This window comes from Phyllostomus hastatus, unplaced genomic scaffold (genome assembly GCF_019186645.2).
Source record: "Phyllostomus hastatus isolate PE091 unplaced genomic scaffold, TTU_PhHast_1.1 phas_contig_40, whole genome shotgun sequence".
Classification (NCBI taxonomy): domain Eukaryota; kingdom Metazoa; phylum Chordata; class Mammalia; order Chiroptera; family Phyllostomidae; genus Phyllostomus; species Phyllostomus hastatus.
In genome coordinates this window covers 74,418,467-74,446,286 of record NW_025333872.1, presented here as the reverse complement: position 1 = coordinate 74,446,286, position 27,820 = coordinate 74,418,467, and the positions used below count along the sequence as shown (strand labels likewise).

Sequence of the window (27,820 nt, the reverse complement as noted above, 5' to 3'; positions counted from 1 at the left end):
ATCTCCAGAGAAATTTTAATTCCATCTCCCAGCAGGTTTCCCTGAATTTTTAGTTTTAAAAAACCACTAAAATAGTAAGAGATGTGTCATGATTTATTTGCTGATTTTTAAATAAGAACAATCTAAGGAGAATTCTACACCATAACTTTAGACGAAAGAGCACATGATAATACAAAAGGAGACTCAAACCAACTAAAAACTGTAAGTCATTGGGTATTGAGAAACTCAGGAGTAGGTTACTAAAACAACCTGCCTTATCTTGTATGAAGAATCCTTTTACAAGCTTCTGTCTGGAATAATACAGGCTCACTGATCCCAAGGGCATCTAAAGTGCCTACTCTCAGAGACAAGCTTCAGGAATTGGCAGGCTGTCCTCCAGCCTCTCTGCTCAAGGCTTCCTCCTCTTTTGCTACCGTGGAGGGCTGACTTTCTTAACAAGATGGGCCCCTGTTCATCCTTTCTAGCACCAGCCCTGGGCATCCTCAGGGCACCTGGAGGCATTCCCCGCCCCTTCTGAAGGTGGTGCTTCCTCAGATTCTTCTCCTCTGGGACCCCTCTCATGCTTTCTGTGCCTCTTACAGTGGAGCCCTCACCCTCTGTGGGGGAAACTTTGCTGATGATCACTGACATCTGTCACCAGTAGCCTTCCATACCCTAAAACAAATGCTCACACAAGTCCTGCTGGTTCCCATTGCTGCCCAACACACTTACACATAATTGCCATTTATAGATCTCTCTAACTCAAAGTGTCACTGAAGATGAAGTTGGTGGTGTTTTCCCCATTATCTTACTGCTCTGTAGGATTTCCAGGAGCAGAGGTGGAAAGATCCCAATTTAAAGTGCCACCATCTTCCTATCAGTACTCAAAGACCTATTCTCATTTTTGTCATTCTCCTTCCCTGCATACGAGACAGCCAGTCTGTGGTTTAAAAAAAAAAAAATGATCTCTGGGAAGCCAAACTAGCCTATTTGGTCAAAATGCTAACCTTATAGACATTTCAGAATAGCACAGGAGTGAAAAGTCATTGAGACCAAGCTCACTATGAGTAAACAAACGGAGGTTAAGACAGGTTCTGAGATTTTTCCAGGGCTAGCCAGTAGAGCTAAAACAGGAAGACTCACGCCCCTTCAAATTTACTACAGACTCCTTTGTGAAGTAACAGTCTAGTACTTCTGAGTTTTAAAATGGTTTATAAAGGCCCATTAACATGCAGAGCCAGGAAAGTGAGTGGCAGCCAAATTATACGAGGCTGGTTATCAGATTCCTGAGAAAATGTGCTCTCTGATAGGCATATCAGAGTAAATAATGGCAGTAGGAGAAAAAAGAGGCAGTAGAGGGTCCTGGCTGGGGAAGGATGTGGAAGGACTCAGACAACCTAGTGTAGAATTTTCATTATAATCTTAGTCCTATATATTCAGTCACCAAACAATTCAGGGACTGGGTTACCTTCGGAACAGAATTTTCCTCCATACACTCTCCTTTTCAATTCCCCACTGGTATTCGTACTGATGACAGCCCTACAACTTACGTCCTCTCAGCCTCACCATCATCTGCTCCAATAACCACCCCTCCGCCCTTGCTCTTTGCAGAGCAAATTCTGCACTCAAAACAAACCACTCTAAGCGACAGTAGTAGCAACAGTAGTAGTTTCAAAAAGGATCATTTCTTTCATTCTAGAGTCCTCTAATTGTCTGACTGTGAAAAGCTGCTACAAAGAAGTGCCCATTCATAAACTGTAACTATGATAGTTTAAGTGCTACATTAGTAATTTCAAAGAGCTATAAATCTGAAAAGATATCTAAAAATCCCAGAAAATGATTTATGCTTAAAAACATGGGATCTATCCTTGAAAAGGTCACATTTATTTCTTGAAACATCTAGATCGCACCAAGACGCTTGTTTCATTTGAAGCTGGTCTTCTTCTGCCACCAAGTGTTAGCAACCAGTTTCTGCAATGCTTCCGTCACAGAAATACAAGATCACTCAATAAGAAAATTAAGTCCAAAAGAATGGACTATGAAAAGCACAGGGTAAACAAGTAGCAGACTATGTGAAAAAATATTCTAAGGACACTATACAAATAACTTGAATTTTAGTTACTATATCAGAGACATAATAATTTAATAAGATTTTCTGAGGCTTCATTCATGTGATGAAAAACTTACAACTCTGCAAGTACAATAAGTAAGCAAAATAGCTTTAAAATACACAACTACTTTCAATACTGTCTTATGTGATATATCCCATTAGCATTTTGTTAAACTAAGAACAAACAAAAGCAACACGTAGACTAAATGCATCTAGATGTTCAAAAAACACATAACTCCCAAGAAAGCCTTATGTTTCCCAGAACGTGAGTTATAACTCAGTGCTCGGGCTGGGGAACCAGAATACCATGCATAACAGTGGATATTCCCTATCAGGAAGTCTAAAATAGAGTTTCTATATTTTCAAACTTCTGAACACAATCTCCAGAGCTTTTGGCTGGCCCACTGGGCTTTTGATTACTTCTCCTGAATGGTATTATTACATGTCTTCAAGTGGGTGGTACCCCAGAAGCCCAGGGACTTCCGCAGCCAGCACTGAACAGCACTGGGAAATCCTCGCACTGCTCTCTAAGGCCGCCCCAGGGGAGAAGAGCACTCATCCCCTGCACCAGACAACTGGCCTCATCTTCTAGGGCAGCAACAAGTTTAACCTTCAGGAACAACCCAAGTTGGCTCCGACTTTCACTCCTTTTTAGTTATGTTAGCATGGATACTGGCTTTTTAGGTCATTAAAAAAAATAACACATTATACAATGAAAAAAATCAATTATACTACTATAGAATAATTGATTATGCCACCTGTAGATAATAAAGAATGACTCATGTATCTCAGAAATTATCTCAGAATTTGCCTCTAATGATCTACAGCACCCCCCCAACCCAGGATGCCCTTTTTTACCTGTCTGCCCTGACGACAGCACCACCAGCGTCCTAGGAGTGCACCAGTTATCCACTTACTACATGAAGTGATTTCCAGACGAACTCCCAGCAGGTCAAATCAACAGATAAGGAGTACGCTTACTGGCACTGGCCTTCAAAACAGAGTGTCTTCGTCACAGATATCATTAGCTCTTTCCTAGACCGTCTCACTATGCACCGCCCACCCACACCAAAGACTAAGGGCACGCTCCTCAAAGATCATGGAAAACCTTCGCGTTTTCTGCATCCAGTGGCTGCCCCTCACCCTGAAGTGTCATGGGGCACCGAACTTGCCCATCATCACTTCCTTCTATCCTCAGCCCCTCAAGGCTCCACTCTTCCTCAGAACCCAAGCAACCGCCCACCCAACCAAGACAGAAATCCTGAGTATGTCAGGGGATTCACTATACATATACTCCAGGTGACATTAAGGTCAGCTCTATTCACTGATTTACCACAAAATTCTCAAGCTAAAGAGTAATTGCGGGAACACACATTTTACCTCTGAAATACACTGACGCACATTAAGATGTGTTCAAGACAAACCCAAGGAAACTATTTTTATACAACTTTAAATATAGTATATAGTCTATATTTTATTTACCTCTTTAAGCTATTATACAGTTCTTATAAGTATATATTTTATAGCTTCTTAATCATTGATATGATTTATCATGACTAACTTAAATATTCCCCTATTGTTATAGAAGCTATCTAATTTTCCCTATTATAGGTAATATTTCAGTAAACATCTTCATTCATAAAGAATTTCTTCTTTTAAATTATTTATTAGTTATAAAATAAGTAAGTCCTGGGGATGCAGTGTACAGCATAATCACTACAGTTAATAACATTGTACTGTATATTGGAGAGTTGCTAAACGAGTCAGTTTTAAAAGTTCTCACCATTAAAAAAATGGTAATGGTGATGGGTGTGTTAACCACCTTTATTGAGGCAATCATTTCACAATATATACATATATTAAATTATTATGTTGTATACTTTAAACTTATACAATGTTATATGTCAATTATATCTCATTAAAAATATTATATTAGGATAATTTCAACAGCATGTATTTCTTAAAAAAATAAGTATTTCAATTTGGGGGGGTGGGAATTTTTTAATTATAGTTCAAAGGGCCATACCAATTTATAAGCCAGCATCATAATCTTTGATGGTCTTTCTACCTCAAGTTTATCCTCACAAATATTCCTCTCATATACTGTAGTTGAAAGTATAGCCTGGCACCATTACTTTAAAGGGCAATTCACAGTGTTTTGAAAAGTTAAAATATATACAACCTTTTGACCTTGGAATGCCACTCTAAGGAATTGCTTCTTTGAAATATTGGCATATCTACCCAAGGAAAAACTGACAAGGATATTCACTTTAGTATTTTCTATGGTAGTAGAGAAACAGAAATCACATAATTATTCATCAAAGGGAAAATAAATTATGACACATCGATATAATATCCAGTTGACCCTGAACAACGCAGGAGCTGGGCGTGCCCAACCCTACCACCACACAGTCAAAGCCTCCATGTAACTCTGGAACCCCCAAAACTCAACTACTGATAGCCTGTTCTTGGTTAGAAGCCTTATCAATAACATAAACAGCTGATTAACCCACATTTTGTATGTTATATGTATTATAAACAGTATTTTTACAATAAAGTAATCTAGAGAAAAGAAAATGTTATTAAGAAAATCATGAGGAAAACACATTTATAGTGTTTATTTTCTTAAAAAAATCTGTGTATAAATGGTCCTGCATAATTCAAACCCACGTTGTTCACAGGTCAACAGTATATTTATTTCTGTTTTAAAGAAACTATATGCTGCATCTATATATATTTTCAGTGTGTAGGGAAAGGTTAGGAGGATATATTTGCAGTGGTAATTTACAGAGGAAAATTATATTGAAAGAAAGGGAATGGCAGAGTGGTAAAAAGGAAGAATTACATGGTTTATATGTATTTGCATTGTTTATAGTGAGCATATATTTACCTAATACTTTTATACTAAAATAACTTTTGGAGTAAAAAAGTTCTTGGAATGAGACAAACTTCCTAATATTTGAGTGAAAAGAAACCTATTATTTCACATACTTCTTTCTCTCTCTCTCTCCTTTTATTTCATTATAAATCTAAACAAAACAATGCTAGCAACACACTCCACTCCTGATTTTAACAGTGGCCACTCTGCTGTAAATGAGTGGACCAGAATAAAAAGCCAGAAAGGAATTAGTGCTGAGACAGGAAAACAAAGAGTGGGGAATGTAAAAAAGTTAAGCAGACCTAAGAGCCACATATTTTCAAATAAGCTGCTTTCCAAATGACAAAGCATAATAAAAACCTACTTTTATGCATGTCACCTTTCATATTGCCTTCAACTTTTACAGTGGAACCAATGATTTGCTGCAGAAAGGAAATGCTGCATATTTACTTAAGCCTGTGGGTCTCAGAGTATACAGCACGTCTTCCAATAACAACATTTCTTTATGATGTTGATGAGATGCCCCAGGAACTTAACGCATGCTTGTGTCAGGGTAGAATTGGTTTCATTATACCTCTTTTCACCAAAGTTCCAAGAACCTATTGAAGACATTAAATGGGGGCCTACTGTGCTACTCTGCAGGTTATCTGGGTCAGCATCACCCGTGGGACTTATTAAACGTCAAAAGCCAAGATCTTTTGGTCCATCTAACTCCAGACCTGAAGTTAGAGGGTGGAAATGTGCAGCTTCACCAAGCAGCGCAGGTGACTCAAGAATCCCAAAGTGTAAGATATGTGTATTTTTCCATGTGTACTTGTTGCCCAAATTCTTTAGGGAAAAATAAGTATGTGCATTATACATGGGTAGTACTAATTCCATATCTGTATAAATGTTTTTAATTCTTTTATGACCAAAAATGTGGGTGAGTATTATATATACATGGCAAAATATGGTCCAATCTTAAGCACTGAGAAACACTGAACATCATAATTGTAAACAGAATCACTCCATAAATTTAAAAAATAAATTCTTATTTGGCTTTCTAAAAAACAGTATGGTCATAAATCATTTTTTAAAGATTAAACAATTTAACCTAAACAAAACCCAATCTGATTTAGAGTTTATGTACCACACAAGCAGGTACTGCTTCTATTTTGATCACAACTCTAGGCCCAGCACCCAGTGTCTGGCACAGAGTAGGCACTTGATAAAGATTTGTTAAATTCATATGATTTTCCCTGGCTGGCATAGCTCAGTGGATTGAGCATGGGCTGCAAACCAAAGCATCGCAGGTTCGATTCCCAGTCAGGGCACATGCCTGGGTTGCCGGCCATGGCCCCCAGCAACTGCACATTGATGTTTCTCTCTTTCTCTCTCTCCCCCTTCCTTCCCTCTCTAAAAAATAAATAAATAAAATCTTAAAAAAAAAGATAAATTAAAAAAAATTTCATATGATTTTGGACCAGGTTACTCCTCACATGTAGGAATTAATTTGGATAAACTGGGAGTGGCCAGTGGGAGGGAGGAATTTGAGACAAGATGGATCCCACACAGGGCCCTGCCACTGGGGAGAACATGCTCTCATTTCTGCCGCTTAACCTTCCTAAGTCTCCCATCCCTTTTGGTAAAGTACGGGAACAGGCTGTGTGAAATTAACTGCAAGGAATCATTTCAGTTCAGTCTGAAATACTGAAATTAGATTCTAGAGTTGTCTAAATATTCCTTTGACAAATGTCCTTGGGTGCTATCATTTTAAAGTTAATATCGTAAAGACAAAGAAACATTTTGAAATGTGGATTATTACCTTCACCACTTTGTCATTCTGTGATTAACCATGAGGACAATCCATTTGAAAGCAAAATAAGAAAGATAATGAGTAAAAAAGTAAAATGTCAGTCTACAAGTTGTGTCAGTTGTTATCATTCCAAATTACAAAATCGATTACTTATACAAATTATTTTCATCTAAATATTCTAGAATGACACCTAATATAATTAGTATCGAATGTGAGGCATAGTTAGCACAAAAAAAAACCCACATGCAAGCTCTCTTTTTGAGAAGAATTTTACAATAGTTCATAGAAAACTCATAACCACGGGATGGTCAATCACTTAACCACATGTTTCAAAGACTTTCTGAGCACAGAGACAATAAATACAAAATGTGCCAAATTTAGAAAACAGATCTACTTACTAATAAACATGACCTTCATTTATAGAGCTGCAAATCAGTCTTAATTGCAGCCGAGGGTCATGGAGAGCAGGAGCGAACACTAATCTGCATGGCCACCTCCACAACTCTGGTATATCAGAGCAGGTCAGCAGATGTCTTAACTGGTGAGAAACTCCCTAGGCTGCAATGGGAAAAACAATGAAGGGTGCCCTTAAGATTCCAGGAGAAATACTCATGAATCCAGAAGGAAGTCAAAAGTCATCCCAACCTCTGAAGCAGAGGGGGTGGCTTGGGAAGGCAAAAAGTCACCCTGAAACAGGGGGAAGTCAAGACACAGGTACCCTGGCTTGCATCACTGTTGACCATCCTAAGGGAGAAGTACATTTAAGTACAGGATTCCCCACAGTTACCCTCTTGCCCAGTCCCAGGAACACTTGCTCAGAGCCCCCAGTAGAGACAGCCACTGACAGAGCAAGGTGGTCTTTCCGAAACCTTGAAAGACCCACATGAAAGAGGGTTAAAAGACTTGTCCCACCTTCAGGAACCCACTGTGGTGGGCAGCACCAGTGTATGCAGGGCAGTGGAGAAAGTATGCTTAGCAGCAGGCTGCAAACAACCATTATTAAAGAAAGCAGAAAATAAAACCCTGGCACTACCTCAAGGCTCTTTGAGGGATAAAGCAGATGTGGCAACAGACAAAGCAGCAGTGAGTGTTGGCTCTTACCTATACAGGTAAGAGCCACAGTGGCAAAGGAGGGAATCATTGGAACAGCCTCCATGGAGGCTCGGGAGCCAGCTCAGTCAGCATCCTTGGGAACTGGACCCAGGAGCGATAGTACGTAGGGTGTCAAAAAGCACTACAAATGTCACTCATGCCCCCAACCATGCTTAAGGCTCGTGTAGTCAGCAAAACAAAGCTTGCAATAAAAGTGTCCACTCACCATCTTCCGGAGCCATGGTACTTTGGACAGTTTCATGAAGGTCAAATGAGGCTTAAAAGTTCTGCTTTCTCCTGCCAAGATGCCTTTTTCTTGAAATGTCCGTTTTGCAGCCTCTAAAGTAAATAAGAAACACGAAAAATGTAACTGCAACATATGGCTGTCTTCATAAAAATAGCAATTCAAAAAATAACAAAGTATCTTATAATGAAGATTACTTCATGTACATTCTTGGAGACATATTTTTTTTAAAAAAAGAACAAAACGCCATGTGCATGGTAAATATATTTACTACAGCCAAATCTGCACTGATTTCAAACTTCAGGTAAAATGCACAATTTCAAAGAGAAATGTTTAATAAAATGACTGTTTGGCTGATAAGATGCTGACTTCCACTGATTATACCAGTGGTGTCCACATGTATAAAAAAGGACTAGTTGATCTGTAACCTTCACATCTAAGACCTTTGCTTCTGACCAAGATGGCATAATAGGAATCAGATTTGCCCTTCCATCTGCAACAACCAATAAGAGGACAAAGTATATGAAACAGTGGTTTGTAAGACACTGTACACACCAAGCACTGAAGGTCAGTGCTCTCCCTACATGTCTAGGCCCCTGCTCAAGGAGGAGAAACCCAGATGGAGCCCAGTCACCTCACTGGGCTCAGAAGAGAGTTAAGAGTAGGAAAGACCAAGGCATCTGGAGCTCACAGGGCAGAGTAATGGAGGCGTGAGACCTGCACAGAGCAAAACTCCAGAAATCCATACAGGGTCCCCTTGAGTATTCACAGACCAGCACATACCTATGAGCAAACTACGTCCTATAAAAACCCTTTGCTGCAAGTCAATGCCACCAAATGATCTTTCTTCTCTCTTCTATGGTAATACAGAAGGCTAAGCAACTGATCGGTAAAAAGCCAAGAAAACACTGATTCTTTGTTGCAGACAGCAGAAGACAACTTTGGCTCAGTTACGCAGGAAAGGAATCTATAGAAGAGCATGGGAGGACTAGAGCACCAAGCTAGAAGGGCGTGAGGCCAAGATGCCCAGAGTTACGGAGAACAGACCCAGTGACAGCACAAGGTTTTCCCACTGGCACCACTCACACACTGTGCACAGCAAAGGGCTAGAACTGCTGCCGTCAGCCTTAGACTGATGGCAGCTACCACCGACGACACGACCCATCCCAAGAATGGGTTCAGTACAGTTCTTTTTTGTTCTAGTTACTAGCTTCTGATTTCAAGGCCTGGGACAAAGCAAGAGCATGTTCCTACCACCAAAGGAATCTGTGATAGAATGTGCCTGACATGGGAGATAATGAGGAAGAGTTTAGATATTGGTCAGCCAAAGAGAAAGAAAGGCAACAGACCAACATACATGTCTTTTAAAACAATAAAGAATATACATAACAAGTACTGTTATGTAATTAATTTATCAAAGTTTAGCTCATATAAGTTATAAACAGGTATACCTTTTCTCAACTACCTTGTCAAACCCACCTTTGACCCTCTCTATTTTGACATGTTCTCAACTATTTTTAATAGACCTGGAGTTAAAATATTAGGCTGAATCATACAAAATTGTCATTTTTATGAGCCAAAAACAGTCAAACATTCGCAATGTCTGATGGTTTAACCAACAACAGGGTAAACTAACTTGCTAAGTTTCTAATATTTGAGTGAGGGGATCAGAGCATATTCTCTGAGTCTTCGAGTATTTGAGGAATCATCACATAGACGAGCTTATGATAGAAATTTACCAAGAGGTTCAGACCAACCCAGGAAACAGAAATAGCGTGAAGGTACAAAAGCAAAAATTCCTTTGTTCTGTTATGTTCTGAGCACTTCCCAACATGTCAGGCACCTTACCTGCTAACGACAACACATGGGTCCCTGCTTTTATGGAGCTTGCAGTCTCATGGGACAGATTTCAGCCCAACAAAGAGAAGGACTCAACAATGTTCAGAATTATCAAAACGTACAAGAGATACAATGAAAGGAGTTTTATTAACAAAAACTAAAATAGTAGGCATCTGTATTATTCATTATTATCTACCTTAATCTTTACACGTTATTTGATTCTAAAAACAACAGCATTTTTCAATTTACTGGTCAAATTTTGAACCAAGAGTTCTCATTATTCATAGAAATCATTGAAGTGATTTCTGAATAATGATTTCATGAAATCATTATTCATGGAAATCTATTCACAAAACTGATTTATATATTTGTCACAAAGCACATTTAATTTTCATTAATGTGTTTTTCCAGGACAGTATATTCTCTAAGTACATAGATACAGGGAAAAAGAAAATGCCACCTTCTTTTTGAAAAGTACTTCTTAGTATTGATTTTATATTCCTAATAACTGTATAATCTATTGCTTAGGCAGAGTACTGAATAATAGTTATAGATATAGCATTCTTGAGATAAGAAGAGTTTTTGCTAGTGTGAAAACCACATGTCATTCTTCATCTATGTTAATTTATATTCTGGAAAAGAAGCTTATGAATAATTTAAGAGACTGTTCAATTCCTTCCAGTACCGCAGACATTCCTTCAAGCACTAAATAGAAAACCACACAGCAAATTCATCAGATAGCCTTCACAAGTCGCCTAAGAATGCTTCCTAAATAATGTAATTTACCTGATAGCTAAAGATGAAAATTGTCTGAAGAACAATTTCTTAAAATACATTATAACTACAGTAGACTTTGTTATATAAATGAACACTGGAATGAATAATTTAATAAAGAAACAATACTTTTGTTATCCTAAGAAACATAGTTTTATCTGGGGGTTTCTTGTTGGGAGGGGGGTGGTTTCCATCTATTCAGCAAATATTTATTGAGCTGCTTGGTACTGGGCAGTTTTATCTGTTATTTAAGTTTTTTATATATTTTTTTACAGAGAAAATTTCTCCAGGTAAACTCTTTTAAATATGTAGCAACAATAAATGTATACCTAAAATGTAAAGAAATTGCTGAAAGTTGTATAAAAGTAAACTGTAACACATCAATTTCAATAAACTTGTGTATTTTTAATTATATACACTTTCTTGTGAGGCAAATACTTCTCCTTTTCTTCCTTTTTTCCATTGTCTCCCCTGTTGGGAACCGCCCTGCCTAGTTTCAGAAGCTGTAACCCCCCATGGCTAAAGCTGAGTGAGAGACCTTGGGACCATAAGTCACTAAGGAGACAAAGCTTATCTCCCTGGCAGGGGCACTGCCTCTGCTCCCTTTTACTTCACCCTGCTTGCCCTGAGCCTGACCAGTTAGCCAATGACAGGTAAAATTCCTCAAGGGAGGGACAACCTAAGACAGGCAAGATCACAAGAGGAAGATCACAGGCAAGACCCTCAGGGAAGGACTTGGGGGCTATAGAAAAAGGGGGTGATGGACCCTCACCCCTTGGCTTTGACATAGCCTGAGTTCTCATTCTGTCTACAAGAAGTCTCTTAATCTCTTGGCTGTCTTACTTCCCCTGCCTGACTTAAGCCTGAAACAATGACAGAGGGTGGTACAGCCCTGTGCTAGAAAGGGTGGGCTCCCCAGGGGCAATCAGGTCTAAGAAAGAATACATAAAACCTGCTTTGCTAAATTGAAAATGCACTCAATTTTCTGATAAGGGTCCGAGCAGGAAATGAGTTTGTTTCCCAAAGTTTTATAGCCCTTTAGCTAACTGGCCCTGACTCAGAATAAGCCCTCCTAGTTCTTTGTATGTTATCTACTGTTTGATCCTTACTGCCTGACAATGATTGATCAGCTTTACCTGTATTCCTGTGCAAACTGAACCCAATAAAAGCCCATTGAGGAAAAGGCTCCTGGTCCTTCTCCTTTGAGAGATCAGCCACGTTTCCTCCCCAAGCAGATGTCTTGGTAGACTTATTCTCATCTGCAGCGGACAGGGGACTCTGAAGGCAAAGCTCTCCCACACTCCCCTTTTCTAAAATAGTGAGGTTTTACATAATAGCATGATCCATGATTTGAGAATATTTACAAAGAGAGGTAATTTTCTATTGAGATACACAAAGAAGTTTGTTTATAAGAATAGTCTAGGCCCTGGCTGGTGTAGCTCAGTGGATTGAGCGCAGGCTGCGAACCAAAGCATCACAGGTTCGATTCCCAGTCAGGGTACATGCCTGGGTTGCAGGCCATGACCCCCAGCAACCACACATTGATGTCTCTCTCTCTCTCTCTTTCTCCCCACCTTCCCTCTCTAAATAAATAAATAAATAAATAAATAAATTCTTTTAAAAAATTGTTAAAAAAAGAATAGTCTAGGATACTAATATAAATTAGGTGGTCCTAATATATTCTTAACTATATATGTTGTATTTCAGTAAGTGGATGCAACAGAAATAATAAGTTAGATTTTAGTTTAAAAGACTGACTTGTGATTAAACAATACACCATATAATAGATTAAGTGCTAAGTTCTTTCCATCCTTCCCAACTGGTAGACACTTTCTAAGACTATTGTAAGATATAGTAAAAGTATGTCACATGTAATATTAAAAATCTCAATAAAATTTTAGAGTCACTTTTTAGCCATCTAAAACTTTAAAGAAATAAAAACCACACAACTGCTTTTGTCGTTTCCATTTTATTACTATTTGAAGGATTCTTATTTCCATATGCTGCTTCAACTATTTCATTTTAAATGGTTTTAGTATGTCATTTGAATTCTATGTTCAAACATAAAGGCTGGCATAATGTTAAAACCAACTTCAATTTAAAACTTTTACAGTCATCATTCTAAATAAATGTTTCCAATCGACTGCTGTATAAAACTATCAAATAGGACTTTAAAACATTAAAATCAAGTCTTTAAAATTACTCCTTGATACTAGAGGAATCACATTAAATCCACTGTAATTGACAAACAAGAAAAAAAGACCCAAATTGAGCATCCTAGTAACATTGGCCCAGTTCTCCTATTATTCAACTTGTGTTCTTGAGTGGGTCATTTAACTTGACAGTAGAAGTGATGAGGTCCCTTCTCTCAGGTCCCTTCTTATCCTAACAACTGAAGTAACCTGTCCGAGAGCTCCAGTACATTTGCAGGGGATTCTAGACACCAGGACTGGATTTTATTCTCATGCAAACAGTTAGACATGAATGTCAATGAGGGAAGAGAGACTATCTACAGTTAAATGTTCTTTGGATTAGACTTTTAGGTTTATATCTAATTTTTTATTGGTTTACGCTATTTAAAAATACATGTTTATTGAACCTCTATTCTGTACCACACTCTAGAGACAGAAAAATTAAAGATTCCCTCAGAGAGCTTTCATTCTAGTTTAGAAAGATAAGATTTCAAAATAACCAAATGCCATGTGGTATCACAGTTTCTACAGCTCTCTGTCTACAAGGTAGGGGGCATTAGAGGAGAAAATGATCATTTCTCCTGGGTTGGCCAAAATGTCTGTTTAGTTTTTTCCATAAAATAGAAGACACATTTTTCATTTTCACCAATAACTCTTGATTTGGATAGTTCCACCATGTCAGCTAACTCCCACTATGGGCTTCCAGTGGGCAGAGGCCAGGGGTGCTGCTAAACATCTTCCTATGCATATAGCCCCACAGCAAAGAATTGTTTGGCCAAAATGTCAATGGTTCCAAGAAACTTCACAAACCACTTTTGACAGGCTCAATCAGTCACAGTACCTTCTCCATATACTGCACAAATCTTTTTGGCATTTCAGTTCCATTTTTACCTTTCTTGAAATAATAAAGCATAATATGCCAAAAATGTTGCATATTTTTTCCATCTTCAATATTAAAATGGTTGCACAAAAATTAACCAATTTTGGTAAATTTTTTTTAAATGCATGCTGATATGACAGCTGTCATAATACAAATCTAACAAAATTATTTCAAATGAAGTTAAAGACAACTAAGCACTACTAGAGCCACTGTATGGAAAAAACTAAATGAACTTTTCGGTCAACCCAATATTCTGAAGAACTAAAAAAAGCCTTTATTTTAGAGGTAACACTTGACATGAGTCTTATAAAAGATCAATGATAGAATCCAAAATAAGATTAAGAAAACAATTCCATTTAAAATATTATCAAAAATAAAATATTTAGGACAAAACTTTAACAGGGAGGCAAAAACTTATACACTGAAAATTACAAAATGGTACTGAAAGAAATGAAAGAAAACACAAATAAATGGAAAGACACCTCATATTCATGGACAGGAAGTCTTAATATTGTTAAGATGTCAATACTACCCAAAGCAATCCCTATCAAAACTCCAGTGATGTTTGGCAGAAATAGAAAAATAATCCTAGAACTCAACTTGGAATCTCAAGGGACCATGAATAGCTCAAAAACCTTGATAAAGAAGAACAAAGTTGGAGGTCTAACATTTCCTGGGTACAAAATTTACTACAAAGCTAAATAATCATGATCGTGTGGTACTGGCATGAAGACAAACATATAAATTAATGGGATAGAACAGAAAGCCCCGAAATAAACTCTCATGTATGTGATCAAATGGTTTTTGACCAAGGGTGCCAAGACCACTCAATGGGGAAAGTACAGTCTTTTCAACAAATAGTGTTGCAAAAACTGGGTATTCACAAGCAAAGGAATGAAGTTATTAGACCCTTACCTTACACCATATACAAAAATTAACTCAAAGTGGATCTAAAATATAAAAGACTAAAACATAAAAGCTAAAACTATAAACCTCATAAAAGAAAACAACTTCATTACCATACTGTGTATTTAATAATTATTTGTTGGATATGATACCAAACCACAGACAACAAAAGTAAAAATAGATAAACTGAACTAAATTTGAAAACTTCTGAAGTTAAAAATTAAAAGCCTTTTAAAATTTAATAAGTTAAAAATTAAAGCTGGAAAAAATACATTATATTTAAATAAGTGGCATTATAATAAATTCTGAATATATTCAAATGCACCATTTACCATAAAAGCCATAAATATTAAACTAATAAACTGCATTCAAATGTGTTTTAGTTAATGTTTTTTAATTGAATTAATAGAACAGCCTAGAAAGACCCAAAGATACCAGCACCCAAACAGATTCCCCACAAAGGACACATAACAAAGGGCATATTCTCTCCATCTTTTGGAGGAAAATACAAAGCAAGAAAAGTGTAATATTCAAATGACTATCCTAAAATTTTTCATTTTTCTTTTTATGAGATAAGTGCACTTGGAATCTTTTATCATGCTAACCAAGCACACTTTTCTCATTTTAAAAAAATTGCAAGGACTATTATAATTCCAGTAAGCCTAATTTTTAGCAATCGCTCAATCTAAAATACATCTTAACAAAATTACAGTTCACTAAAATAAAAAAGAAATAAAAAAGAAATCATATTCATTTGCATGCAAAAAACTTTCGGTGCAATTTCATCATTGTAAAATGTGGAGAAATGCCATAGAAATGTATAATTTTCAATATCTTCTTAGCTCTTTGAGCTGCTGCAATGCTAGCAAGGGAGAAAGTGCTATTTTATTCTGGGAAAAGAGGATCCAAGTAGGAAGCTGAGACACAGACTCTGCTGTCAACCGCCCCCAGCTCCCTCAAGCAGCTACCGACATAGGCCTGTGTGTACGTGGCATGCATGAAGAAGTGCTCGGTCTCTACCCATCAGGTATTGACCAGAACTAAGTTATTAGCACCATATCCAGATGTACAATTCAAGAATTGATGTAAAAGTTCATCAATTCAGAACCTGTTAGTTTAAAATTTCTAAATTACTCATTGTCCTGCAAATTTTCAGCAATATGTTCACATATTTGTATCTAAAATTCAGTCCTTTTTTTAAAACAAAAATGTTACATTTTAATAGTTTGCTTCTTTTAACTTGCAAATTTTAAAACACTATGAAAATTAGACAAATAAGATTATTCATGAATTATAATATTAAACTACTTTTCAAGTTAGTTTTACTTCATGATATGTACTTAAGTTCATTATCAATATTTTAATGATTAAATTTATTTTCTTTAGAAACTATCTTGCTTACCATTAAGCCAAACTAGCTCTGCCTCCATTACTTTGAACAAATACGATTTTAATATTTTTGTATAGGCATACACATATACATAGTTTATTACAAAGTTTGTTATATATCCATGGAATATATCTACGGTCAATAGATATATTCTTCTAAAAGTTGGACTATACCATTTCAGTAGTTTATAAAACATGACACAAAACAAAATCACATTATTTTACTGATACTATTGAACTAAGCAAAACTGAATCTGAGTTATTCTTTTAAAAAATAAATCTAATGATGTAAAATATTGACAAAAGTCCATATATCGAACATTCTATCTAAATAATGCATAAATGAAGTACTGAATTAGACTTCAATAAAAACTTTGCATATGGATATTCAAATATTTATATTTCTTATAAAAGTCAACAAAAACAATAATCAAAAGCAATAGTGTAATATACACATAAAGATTTAAAGCAAGATTAACAGTGATTATATAAGGGGGACTGAGTGCTTTTCTCCCTCTATTTTCCATTTTTTGGTAATGTTTTAAATTTATGGAAAAACATATACATTTTTTTAAGCAACAGTCTCTGGGATCAAGAAGGGAATTGCAGGGGTAGGGGTCTTTTCTAAAATGACAAACAACGCCCTTGGGTCCACAGTCATACTACAGCTAAAGTTGGGTTCACAGTCATACTAAATTTCACATTCCTCAGCACACAATGGATCTTTTATCAATACTGGAAACTGCCTTTGTGGGAATATTTGCTAAAAATGGATGGAATTCTCAGTGTTGCAAGCACCCATTTAACTATTTAAAAGAACAATAAATTAGTGACTAATTTAAAATGTTTCTTGAGTTCGGAGATATTTAAATCACAACAGAAGAGACCTACATCTACCACTTTCTCCAGAGCTGTCAGAGAGAACAGACTGAGTTTGTTAACTGTGGGCTTTCCCATCAAAACTGTCAAGAGTTGTCTTCTCCTTGGCCGAGCAATCATGTTAAGTCCTAGTTCTACTTGACTCATACATATTATTTAATTGTTTGCATATTTGTTTGTTTAGACATATATATACTTTGCTCCACAAAAGAACTTAACCAGCAATTAAATGAAACCCAATCTTCATGCTCGCCTCATCCTAAAAAGATGTGCACTTTTGAACGGGAAACTATAAAACTGCATAGAGACAATATAATATTAAGTTAAAAAAAACGTGTATCTCAAAAGATCATGTACAACCTGATACCCTTTTTATAATTTGCCCTGGCCTGGTGGCTCAGTTGGTTCGAGCATCATCCCATGCACCAAAAGGTTGCGGTTTGATCCCCAGTCAGGGCACATTATCTAGGTTGTGGGTTCAATTCCCCTGTCAGGCATGTATAGGAGGCAAGTAACAGATGTTTCTCTTTCACACTGATGTTTCTCTCTATCTCTCTGTCTCTGTCCCTGTCTCTCTTTCTCTCTCACTCCCTTTGTCTCTCTCTAAAATCAGTAAGCATATCCTCAGGTAAGGATTAAAAAAGATTAAAATCAATTAAAAATACATATACTTTGGGAGAACACAAGGAAATAAATGCTGACTTCAAGATTACAGTTAGCTTAAGTGAAAGAAGGCTAAGAGGTGGATTGATGAAAAGAAAAATAAGGTCAGATTACTACCAAAAACAACATCATAGATTACTGCATAGCTTTCATTTTAGGTTGGGGATTCCCTGGTGATTACGATATTAATTTAAGACAGCTAGTTAGATAGATAGACAGATAAACAGGTAAAAGTAGACTAAGCATAGACCAATGACAAGGTGTGTTATGAACTAAGGGCTACTGAACCTGAAATGACATGATGTGAAATAATGAGATGAATTTCCTTTTCGTATGAAAGGAAATGAAAATGAAAGTGGTTTACAGTCTTTAGACTCACACCTAATCTATGATCTGGATCAACTCAAAAGCCACTCATCCAGGTTATATAATTTTGTGCTTCTACTTCCCCAACAATTTTCAATTGTGCTGCACAAAGTGACATGTTCTCCAGTGGATGTGAGACCTTGCACCGTCAGAGGTGGACCTTCTGCTCAGAAGTAGTGCCTACAGAGGAGGGGGGAAAGTAGCACAGAGGAAAATGCGGCTGGGTCATCTACTGACTCTCTGGATTAGGGCTGGCAATCCCCAAAACCTCTGAGTGGACAACTGGTGCTTCTTCCTCATTCATTCAATACTTATAAAATGCCACCTACATGTCAAGTGTCATGCTAATCCTCAGATCTTTCAGGTTCAGGATTAGGACACTCCTAACAAATACTTGAATCCAGTCCATCACCTTTCATAAAGCCTCAGAATCAATATATTCCTCAGGTCCAAGAATCAAGATGACTTTTCAGGCCTTTAATGTAGCTTCTTACCCACACAAGAAAATGCTGAAGCAGCTCACTTATCAAGTAAGGTTATACTGGCTTCTCAGAGTTAAAAGATGTCAAATCTCTATAAGCAGAATTGGGGGGAAAATTACTTCTTCAACAGATGACGTTTCATACGAGTGTGCTGCTTTTTCTTTTACCTGCAATCTCCAAAAGTGGGTTTACATGATCTCCTTCTGCCAACTTCACAAATCCAACCTGATTTCCAAATGTGTCAATCCCCTGAAAGGGCAAAGTCAAATGTCTTCCCTGAAGGATTTCTTCTATGAGTGGTTGTAATTCCAACAAAGCATCAATACCACTAACAAGAGATAATATATTTTTCAGTAACATATTAAGTGATAAAATGTACAACACTAAACATGAAATAAAGTCATCAGTTTTAGAAATATAAAGTAATCTTGATATTTGCACTAATTTATTAGCACAAAATATCTTCAAAATCTAATCTATATAATTAAAATAAAGATAATGTTAATTTTTAAACAAAACTATGGAAGAATTGAATTAAATCTTTACCTAATTATAATGTCTATTATATTAAAGACATGAAAGAAACTATTTTATAGTTCATCAAAAATTTTTCAACAAAGAAATACTGCATGTACATTTCAGAAAAAATGACTCATAATATAGTTCAAGAACCCTAACACCTATAAGAGCTTACGACAGATTGTGTGAAAAGTACATTAGAATCTTGTTAAAAGTACTATTACTCACACAGTATTTACTATTTGCAAGGCACTCTACTAAAACTTAATATAAATTATCTCTTAAAATACGTCTCCATAATAAAATAATTTACTGTACTTGGATTCAACAAAAAATGTAAGTTTATATTTGCCAAATACAACGATATAAGTTTGTTATATGTGCTTCACCTATGTCATTATAGAGCTATTCTATTTCAAGTCCTTGACTTTTCCTTATAAAATCAAATATTTACTACATTAATTAATTAGACATTATCAGGTCTAGAATAGTTTATAAATTAGGATCAGTTATTTCTGTCTTAAAAAGGATTTGGGTACAGCTACTCTATTATGAGAAAGAAAATTAAAATCTCACTAGAGGGCAGCAATTACTCAAAAAAGAAATAAGTGTATTCTTAGTTTATGGAGAGGGCTTTGAAACAAATACCTCCTAGTGAACCACCATTAAATTATCTTGATCAGTGATTTGCTCAACAATAATTACATGTTAAATGTATATAAAATTTAGGTATTTTTCTAGATATTTCATATCTATAAATTAGTTTTCACATAAAGTTTTTAACTGATGATCCTCCATAGCTTCTACAGTGAGACTCATTTCTGTCACAGCATAATATACAATACTTAAAATAGCTCTGGAAATGTCAACATTTCTCATTAGATCTCCAAATCCCCATTCTAAATCCAATCTCTCCTGACTGTATTTATGTTCATCCAAAAAGACACAATGCACACATTTCTACTGGAATACTGTCCCTCGCCATGTGCTCTGAGTTAAAGCATGTAACAGCAGAACAGCCACTTCTGGCTCATCTATCATAAATCAGAGGAATTCAAGATACTCATTTTAAATGTAACTATGTGCTAAAGCAAACCATCTAGAGGTTAGGGCTTTTCAGAGACGGAGAATTCTATATCCCAATTTTCTTTAAAGAAATATAGATAATCTAAACTTAGCCCAATTTTTCAGTTCTCTAGTTACATAAATCAATACATTTGTCTTACAGAGATGTCATCAATCACAAAGTAAGAAGGAGTCAGAGATCTACGGTAAGTATTACTAACTTTCAAATTCTTTTAAATAGAGTATCTTTTCAAGAGTAGTTTATGAAAAGACTTCTGTGTGGTAAAACGAGGAAAAAGTATACACATAAAGGAAACAGAACTCTGAAACTGGAGGTCAGCCCCAAAGACTGTATCTGAAATTTAGATAGGACAGCCACCCCCCGAGGGAGAGGGAATTCTGCCTCCAGTCTGCCACTGGACCTGAGACTGCGGCATCAACTCTTCCGGGTCTCCGCCAGCCAGACTGCCCGACAGACTCTGGACTTGCGAGGCCCCACAATTAGAGGAGCTAATTCCTTAAAGTAAATATACATATAGATATATGTGATACACAGGTAGATATAGATAATGATAAATAGATAGAGGTAGGCAGAGAGAGATATCAAAATATCTAGATAACCACATAGAGGCTCTGTGGAATCTGATGAGTTCTGTTTCTCTGGCGCACGCTGGCTCACACCCTTCTAACACACACAGGGCAAGTTCTCTTTTTCCCTAGGGCTTTCATCTGTGTTACCACTTCTTTGGTCTGTTTTATTTTAAGACCATCAGAGTTTTGTTTTTGTTTTCATTTTTCTTCTGACTGCCAAAATGAACAGTTAAAGTCAGCCAAGATTTCCACTTCTCTCTGCCATTGCAGGGTGCTCAAGACTTGCTCTTGGGTAGAGCAGGTTGGGGTACATCAGAAGCCTGATCTCCGAAGACATGAGGTTCTACTGTTTAAAAGACAAAACTACTAGAATCACAATGATGCCCTGGCTAGGGGCTCAGTTGGTTGGAGTGTCATCCCATGCACCAAAAGGTTGCTGGTTCGATTCCTTAAACTTGAGCTAATTCCAGAGGGCTATACAGGAGGTAACAGGAAAGGGGTGATCTCATGGGATACAGAGTATCCCAGAGAATCCCAGGGTGGGGAGCAAGGTTTCTGGACTCCAGGTTGGAAAGCAACAGTCAAAACTTTTGTGGCACAAGTCTAGTATTGGGAGTGGGGAAAGTACAGGGATTCCAAGACTGAGAGAGGCAAAGCTGAAATTCTACACTGACCTAGCTGAACAACAGTTCTAATAGATAATAATACTGGGTGTCTACTATGTGCCAGGCCCTATATTGAGAACTCTTACATCTATTAGTCCTGTTATTTTCTCCATTTACTTAAAAAGTAAATAATTTTTTCCAAAATCAGGCACCTATTAGGAGATGATTATGCCATGGCGTATTCCAGAGTCTTTACCTAGAATCCTAACCTACACAGCCAGGCTCCAGAGTGCCTGCATAATTAACATGGGCAAAAAACTGCATAATCAAGGGCTACCATTTGATAAGAAAAACAGAGCTTAAAGTCTAGATTAGAAAAAGCATTTACACAGCTAATTCTATACACTGACTATTAATTGGAATAAATTAATACAATAAAGAATACTTCTGTAGAATTTAAGTGCCTTTTGGGTTCCGCTATGTGTATTCATATCAAAGTAATACTTTGAAAAACAACGTTCAAGAAAGACACATTACTCACATGTTTACTTCATCTTCATTTAACAGCTGCATCACCAGCAGGGTAATGTGAAAGGAACCATGACCAGTCATTGCCTTGGCCAGCCGCTTATCTTGTTGGATTATTGCATTTTGCAGGATCTTAATTCCTCTTGTAATCTAATCCTCACACATACACACAAAATAGAGATTAAGTAAGCAAAATTTCCTTATGGCAAAATGTAAATCAAAAAGAAAGTTAAGCAACAAACCAAAATTAGAAATGGCAAAACCCTTCAACCTTCAATCCTTCAAATAATACTTAATTGTCTACCTGTTCTCAAATATTCTAATAGATGGCTTGGAAAGCTTAATAGCATGTATAAGTTTTAAAAATCATAAGATGGACAGTGCTTGTCCATCTTAAGAACATGGAGCCTAACATCCTTATTTTGCAGGCTGGGTCACTGGTTGAGTAGAAAAACTTTCAATGGCGTGCATTTCCTCAGAAACTTGTCTTTTGAATGTACAGTATGACTTACTATAATTATGATCTTCCCTAAAAAGTTTTATTCTTGCATAGAAAGATCAAACTAGCGAACAACAATCCATTTCTGTTGAAAGTCATATTTATTTTTTCCCTAATGAATGTGTCTAAGAACTCATCCTTCATGGCCTTATTTAAGACTTTTTAAAACAGCAATAATTTCAACTGGAACAACCACAGTCATTTTTCCAGATGTGTGAGGAGGAAGAGTGGCAAAGAAATGCAAACAGGTGTGTTAGAAAAGCCGTTACCATTTGCATCCAGGGGAAGTCCCAGGTCCCTTATCAGCCTCTCCTCTCACTCTCTACTTGGAAACAAGAAGAAGAATGATGCCTCTTCCCTCTTTGGGTCCAGTTACATCCAGTGCTAGCCAACTTCTAAATGTGAATGTACTGGAAAACAGTTCAAATACGAAGTAGTAACCTGGGCTCTACCTGAGAAAAGAGAGCAACAGGGAGCCCTGAAGCAGCGGAATCCATCAGAGAGAAAGGAGAGGGGGAAGGGGGGCATGGCCTCAGAAGCAGAGTCAGTGAGAAGACAGAGAGATAAGGAAAAACTGAATCATGAGCACAGCAGACTGCTCTGAGACTAGAGCAGCTGTTTCATCCTGAGCAATGCTCCCCTTTTCTGAAGAGAGAGACTGGGCGAATCATGGGATGCTCTCCTGGGACCTGACTGCTCAAGCGTCTTTACAATAAATCTACATCACCCAAAAGAACCTCGGCATTTCTCTACTCCTTGTAACCTGGAAGAGAGGAGCACAGGAAACAGCATTTTCCTGGGAGGAATTTACACAATAACCGAACATAATATTTGCCTACACAAGATGTCACTTCTATGCCACCCAAGAAAAGAATACTGATGGCCTGGTAAATATAAAATGCTCGTAACATAACAGTATGCAAAGATCTTATAGAGCCACAGTTCCCTCTACTCTATTTTGATAAAACTAAATTATAAACTTCTGAAGGGCAATATCTAAATCTTCTAGCTCACCATCTTACCACAGTGCTGGCTAATAATAATAAAAACAATATTTAACCAATGACAGAAGTAACTAACCGTTATTGTGTGGCCACTTGGTTCTAGGCACTACAGTAAATGTCTTACATATCTTAATTCACTGAAGCCTCTCTTTGATCCTAAGAGGTAGACATCGGTATTATTTCTAGCTAAAAAGTTGAAACACAGAAGGTTAAAAAAATCCCTTTAAGATCATACACCCCAAACAGTAAAGGACCTTGAAACAAGAATAAATTGCAGTATATGAGAAAAGATGAGGGAGGCACCTAGAAGAAAAGGATCAGGAAAGGTGAGGAGGAGGAGACGTAGCTAAAGGGCACTGGAGTCAGAGTTACAAGAAATTTGTTTTCACGGAGGCAAGGAAAGGCTCAGAGATGTGGGTGCTGACTTAAGAGATGTAACACCAAGGGGAAAAAGGCATCTGAAGGAGATTTTTTTAGGAAATCTTACCAGATACTAAGTAATGGAATACACCATCCTCAGAAAAAAAAAAAGGCTATAGTGTAAGTCTATATTAAATGTTAAATGTAAATTTAAGAGTTTTTTTTCCCGGTGCAATGAAGTGCTGAAATTTGCTTTTGGGAATAACAAAGCAGCTCAGGAAGGTCCAGGTTCGTATAGAAAGGGCCTAAATAGGTTCTCAAAGATGTCAGACCTCAAAACAATATAATTACATCTGCTAACCTTAGCTGATACTGATGGTAATTCTGGTTCAGCTGTAATGAAAAAGTGGCTGAGGATGCGAACTTTGTTATGTAACAGAATGATGTAACCAATGAAGGCTGCCGGCCCTGCCGCAGAAATCCTCACTTTGAACCCCATGTCTGCCACAGGTGTGACCCCATCCAAGTCACCCCGTCTCACTGGGTCTCGGTTTCTCTCACTGCCAAACAGGAATAATGAAATGTGCACTGCCAAACTTACAAAGGTGTGTTAAAGACCACGGCAGACAAGCTACACGGTAAACTCTACCATTTGCCTAACATAAGGTCTGCAACATTGGTGATATTGTTAAAATCAGTGGTTCTCTATCCTGGGCAATTTTGCCTCCCAGAGGATATTTATTTGGCAATGTCTGGTCACATTTTGGTTGTAACAACTTAAAGTTTGCTATTTGTATCTCATGGGTACAGTATTTGCATTTTCTTAGTTTTAAAACATTAGTTTTCATTCTAAGGTCAAATAATAATTATATATAAATTCAGGACAACACTCAAAGAATTCCATTTATTTGCATATGCAACATTTTAGTGCAATGTCCTACACATGGTAAAACAGTTTTAGACCATTCATATCTTTGAATTATCCAATAGCTTGTAAAGTTGCTAATTAAAAATCGTACAACACTTTGAAGACAATTTCTCTGAAGTCGCACAGTACTTATAATGCAAGGTTAACCTCAAAACTATGAAAATTATAACATTAACCTAATCAAGTAACATATGTCTAATTATTCTTTGATGGGCCAGATTAATTTATGTATTCCTTGATATCATCTTAACATTTTTGAAACACATTTTATTCCTAATTGCATTCTTAAGAGATAAAAAGAAAAAATACTTCAGAGTCTTGTCCGTGTGCCATTAAAAAAGTACCAAAGTCATTAAAGGCCAAAGGAAACCTAATTTTTATAGCCATTGTTTAAAATGCTATAAATGCATTAAAGCTTATCTTTCACCATAACCCACAGCCATTGGCAGTATTGCACAATGACTAATACTATAAAGTCATATTAAAATATGACATTGAAAGAAACTTTAATAATAAAAAGCTTTATTAACTTCACTTCTGGTCAAGACGGCAGTATTGACAGACATGGCTCACTTCTTCTTACTACCATATCAAAATTACAACTAAAATATACAACAACAGTCACTGAGAACCATCAAAAATTGAGTTGAATGGAACTCTAACAACTATGGAATTAAATAAACTCATCCATCTAGACCAGTAGGAGAGTTGCAGATGCAAAACCAGCTGGTCCCTCACCCACATATAGTGCATACAAATTCGGGAAGAATTTCTCAGAGCACGGAGTCCCAGACCAGGGTCCCAGTGCCAGGAAGAAAAGTCCCTATAACTTCTCATTGCAAAAACCAGTGGGGATCAAGTCAGTGGAAGAAACTTCTGGAGCCCCAAGCAGTTCCTCTTAAAGAACCCACACAAGGACTCACCTATTCAGACTCACTCCCTCTGAGTTCCAGCACCAGGGTGGCAGTTTGAAAGGCACCAGTAGTATACAGACAGAAACTGAAGGGTCTGGCATCAAAATGAGCAGAGGCCACAGTCCCTTTTCTAAACCCTCCCCCTACACACAGAGCCAGCAAGCTGGTGACAAATCTGAGACTCCATCAACTTGGCTAACACTGTTTGACTCATCGACAGAGAATCTGACCCACCCAACTTACACACCAACCCAACTTTCAACCCACCCAAGCTGTTGTTCCATATGAATGGCTGGTCTTGATTCATGCTTCACAACTTCCTAAATTGTATCAAACAAGCAGCAGCCAGCCTAGATTCACAGCTTCTCCTGGGAATCTCCAAGCCCACCACCAATAGCAGCCATGTCAGATTGCTTTAAAGCTCAGGCAGAGTAGACTCAGACAAAAACATAAGCAAGACTGACCTTGCCCCACATCACCCAGGAAACCTGTCAACCTTCACACCAGTGGACATCCACAGACCACACCAGAGCACCACCATGCTGCCCCCGCACAGCTGATCCTCCACAGCGGGTGGAGGTTGGTCGTCAGAGGTCATGGTCAATCCTTACAGCTGACTGGCCTGGGTAAATCCCACCCATTGACCTGTGAACAACAATCAAGGTTCAACTATAAGAGGAAGGTGTACTCAGCCCACACAAAAGTATACCCTGAGTACCTAGCTTGGGGATAGGAGAGGCTGTGCCACTGGACCCTACAGGATACCTACTACATTAGGCCACACTACCAAGACACAGAGTCAAAGCAACTCTTCATAATACATGGAAACAAACACAGGGAGGCTGCCAAAGCAAGGAGACAAAGAAACATGGCCCAAATGAAAGAACAGATCAAAACTCCAGAAAAAGAACTAAATGAAATGGAAACAAGCAATCAATCAGATGCAGAGTTCAAAACACTGGTTATAAGGGTGCTCAAGGAACTTAGTAAGGATATTAACAGCATAATAAACATCCAGTCAGAACGAAAGATACACTAATTGAAATAAAGAACAATTTACAGGGAAACAACAGTAGAGAGGATGAAGCTGAGAATCAAATCAATGGTATGAAATATAAGGAAGAAAAAAACAACCAATCAAAACAAGAAGAAAAAAGAAACATGCCCCCCCTCAAAAAAGGATAGTATACACAGTCTCTAGAAAAACTTCAAGCATTCTAACACTTGCATCCTAGAGGTGACAGGAGGAGAAGAAAAAAGAGCAAGAAACTGGAAATCTATTTGAAAAATTTATGAAAGAAAACTTCCCTGATTTGGTGAAGAAAATAGACATGCAGATCCAGGAAGCACAGAGAGTCACAAACAAGATGGATGCAAAGAGACCCACTCCAAGACACATCATAATTAAAACACCAAAGGTTAAAGATAAAGAGAGAATCTTAAAAGCAACAAGAGAAAAGGAGCTAGTTACTTACAGGGGAGTTCCCATGAGACTATCAGCTGATTTCTCTAAAGCAATTTTGCAGGCTAGATGGGGTTGGCAAGAAATATTCAAAGTCATGAAAAGCAGGGACCTACAGCCAAGATTACTCTACCCAGCAAAGATACCATTTAGAATTGAAGGGCAGATAAAGAGCATCCCAATCAAGGAAGAACTAAAGGAGTTCATTATCACCAAACCATTATTACATGAAATGTTAAAGGGCCTTATTTAAATAAAAGAAGATCACAACTATGAACAATAAAATGGCAAAAAATACAAACCTACCAACAACTGAATCTAAAAAACAAACTAAGCAACAAGAAGAACAGAGACAGAATCATGGATAGGGAGGGCATTGTGATGGTTGCCAGATGGGTGGGGGGTGCTGGGAATGTGTGAAGAGGTGACGGGATTAAGAAGTACAAATAGGTAGTTACAGAATAGCCGTGAGGATGAAAAGTACAATGTAGGAAATGGAGTAGCCAAAGAACTTATACACGCAACCCATGGACATGAACAAAGGTGGGGGAGCTGCCTGAGGGAGTGGGGGGTGCTGGGTGGAGGGGGACAAAGGGGAAAAAATCAAGACAACTGTAATAGCATACAATAAAATATAATTTTTAAAAAAGTTTTATTAACTTCTTAAATATTTCATTCACTGAGTAATTTCTTGGTGTTTAGGGGATAAATCAGACATCCATCTGCTATACCTCACCACTAAGCCACATTCCACATGCATGACAACAATGCAATGAGAAAATCCATTTTTATATCTTTAAAGCTTTCTAACTGAGTCAAGCATATATGAGCTCAAAGAAAATACCTTAAAGTTAGTGTCTGAGGGAGTGTGTGCATG

The 27,820-nt window shown here is 37.3% G+C and overlaps 1 protein-coding gene across 7 annotated transcripts in view; it reads right to left on the bottom strand.

The window, feature by feature from the left end:
- The window catches only part of AKAP7 (A-kinase anchoring protein 7), a 104,141-nt gene that overhangs the window by 54,227 nt on the left and 22,094 nt on the right, over nt 1–27,820 (bottom strand). For all 7 annotated transcript variants that reach the window (XR_006786196.1, XM_045843810.1, XM_045843808.1 and 4 more), the window contains 3 exons: nt 21,790–21,926; nt 18,636–18,796; nt 8,081–8,193 (listed from right to left, as the gene is read on the bottom strand). Coding sequence is in view for 6 of the 7 variants with exons in the window: in XM_045843810.1 (XP_045699766.1) it covers nt 8,081–8,193; nt 18,636–18,796; nt 21,790–21,926 (411 nt within the window). In the remaining variant the exon portion in view is untranslated. The remainder of the gene's footprint in view (nt 1–8,080; nt 8,194–18,635; nt 18,797–21,789; nt 21,927–27,820) is intronic.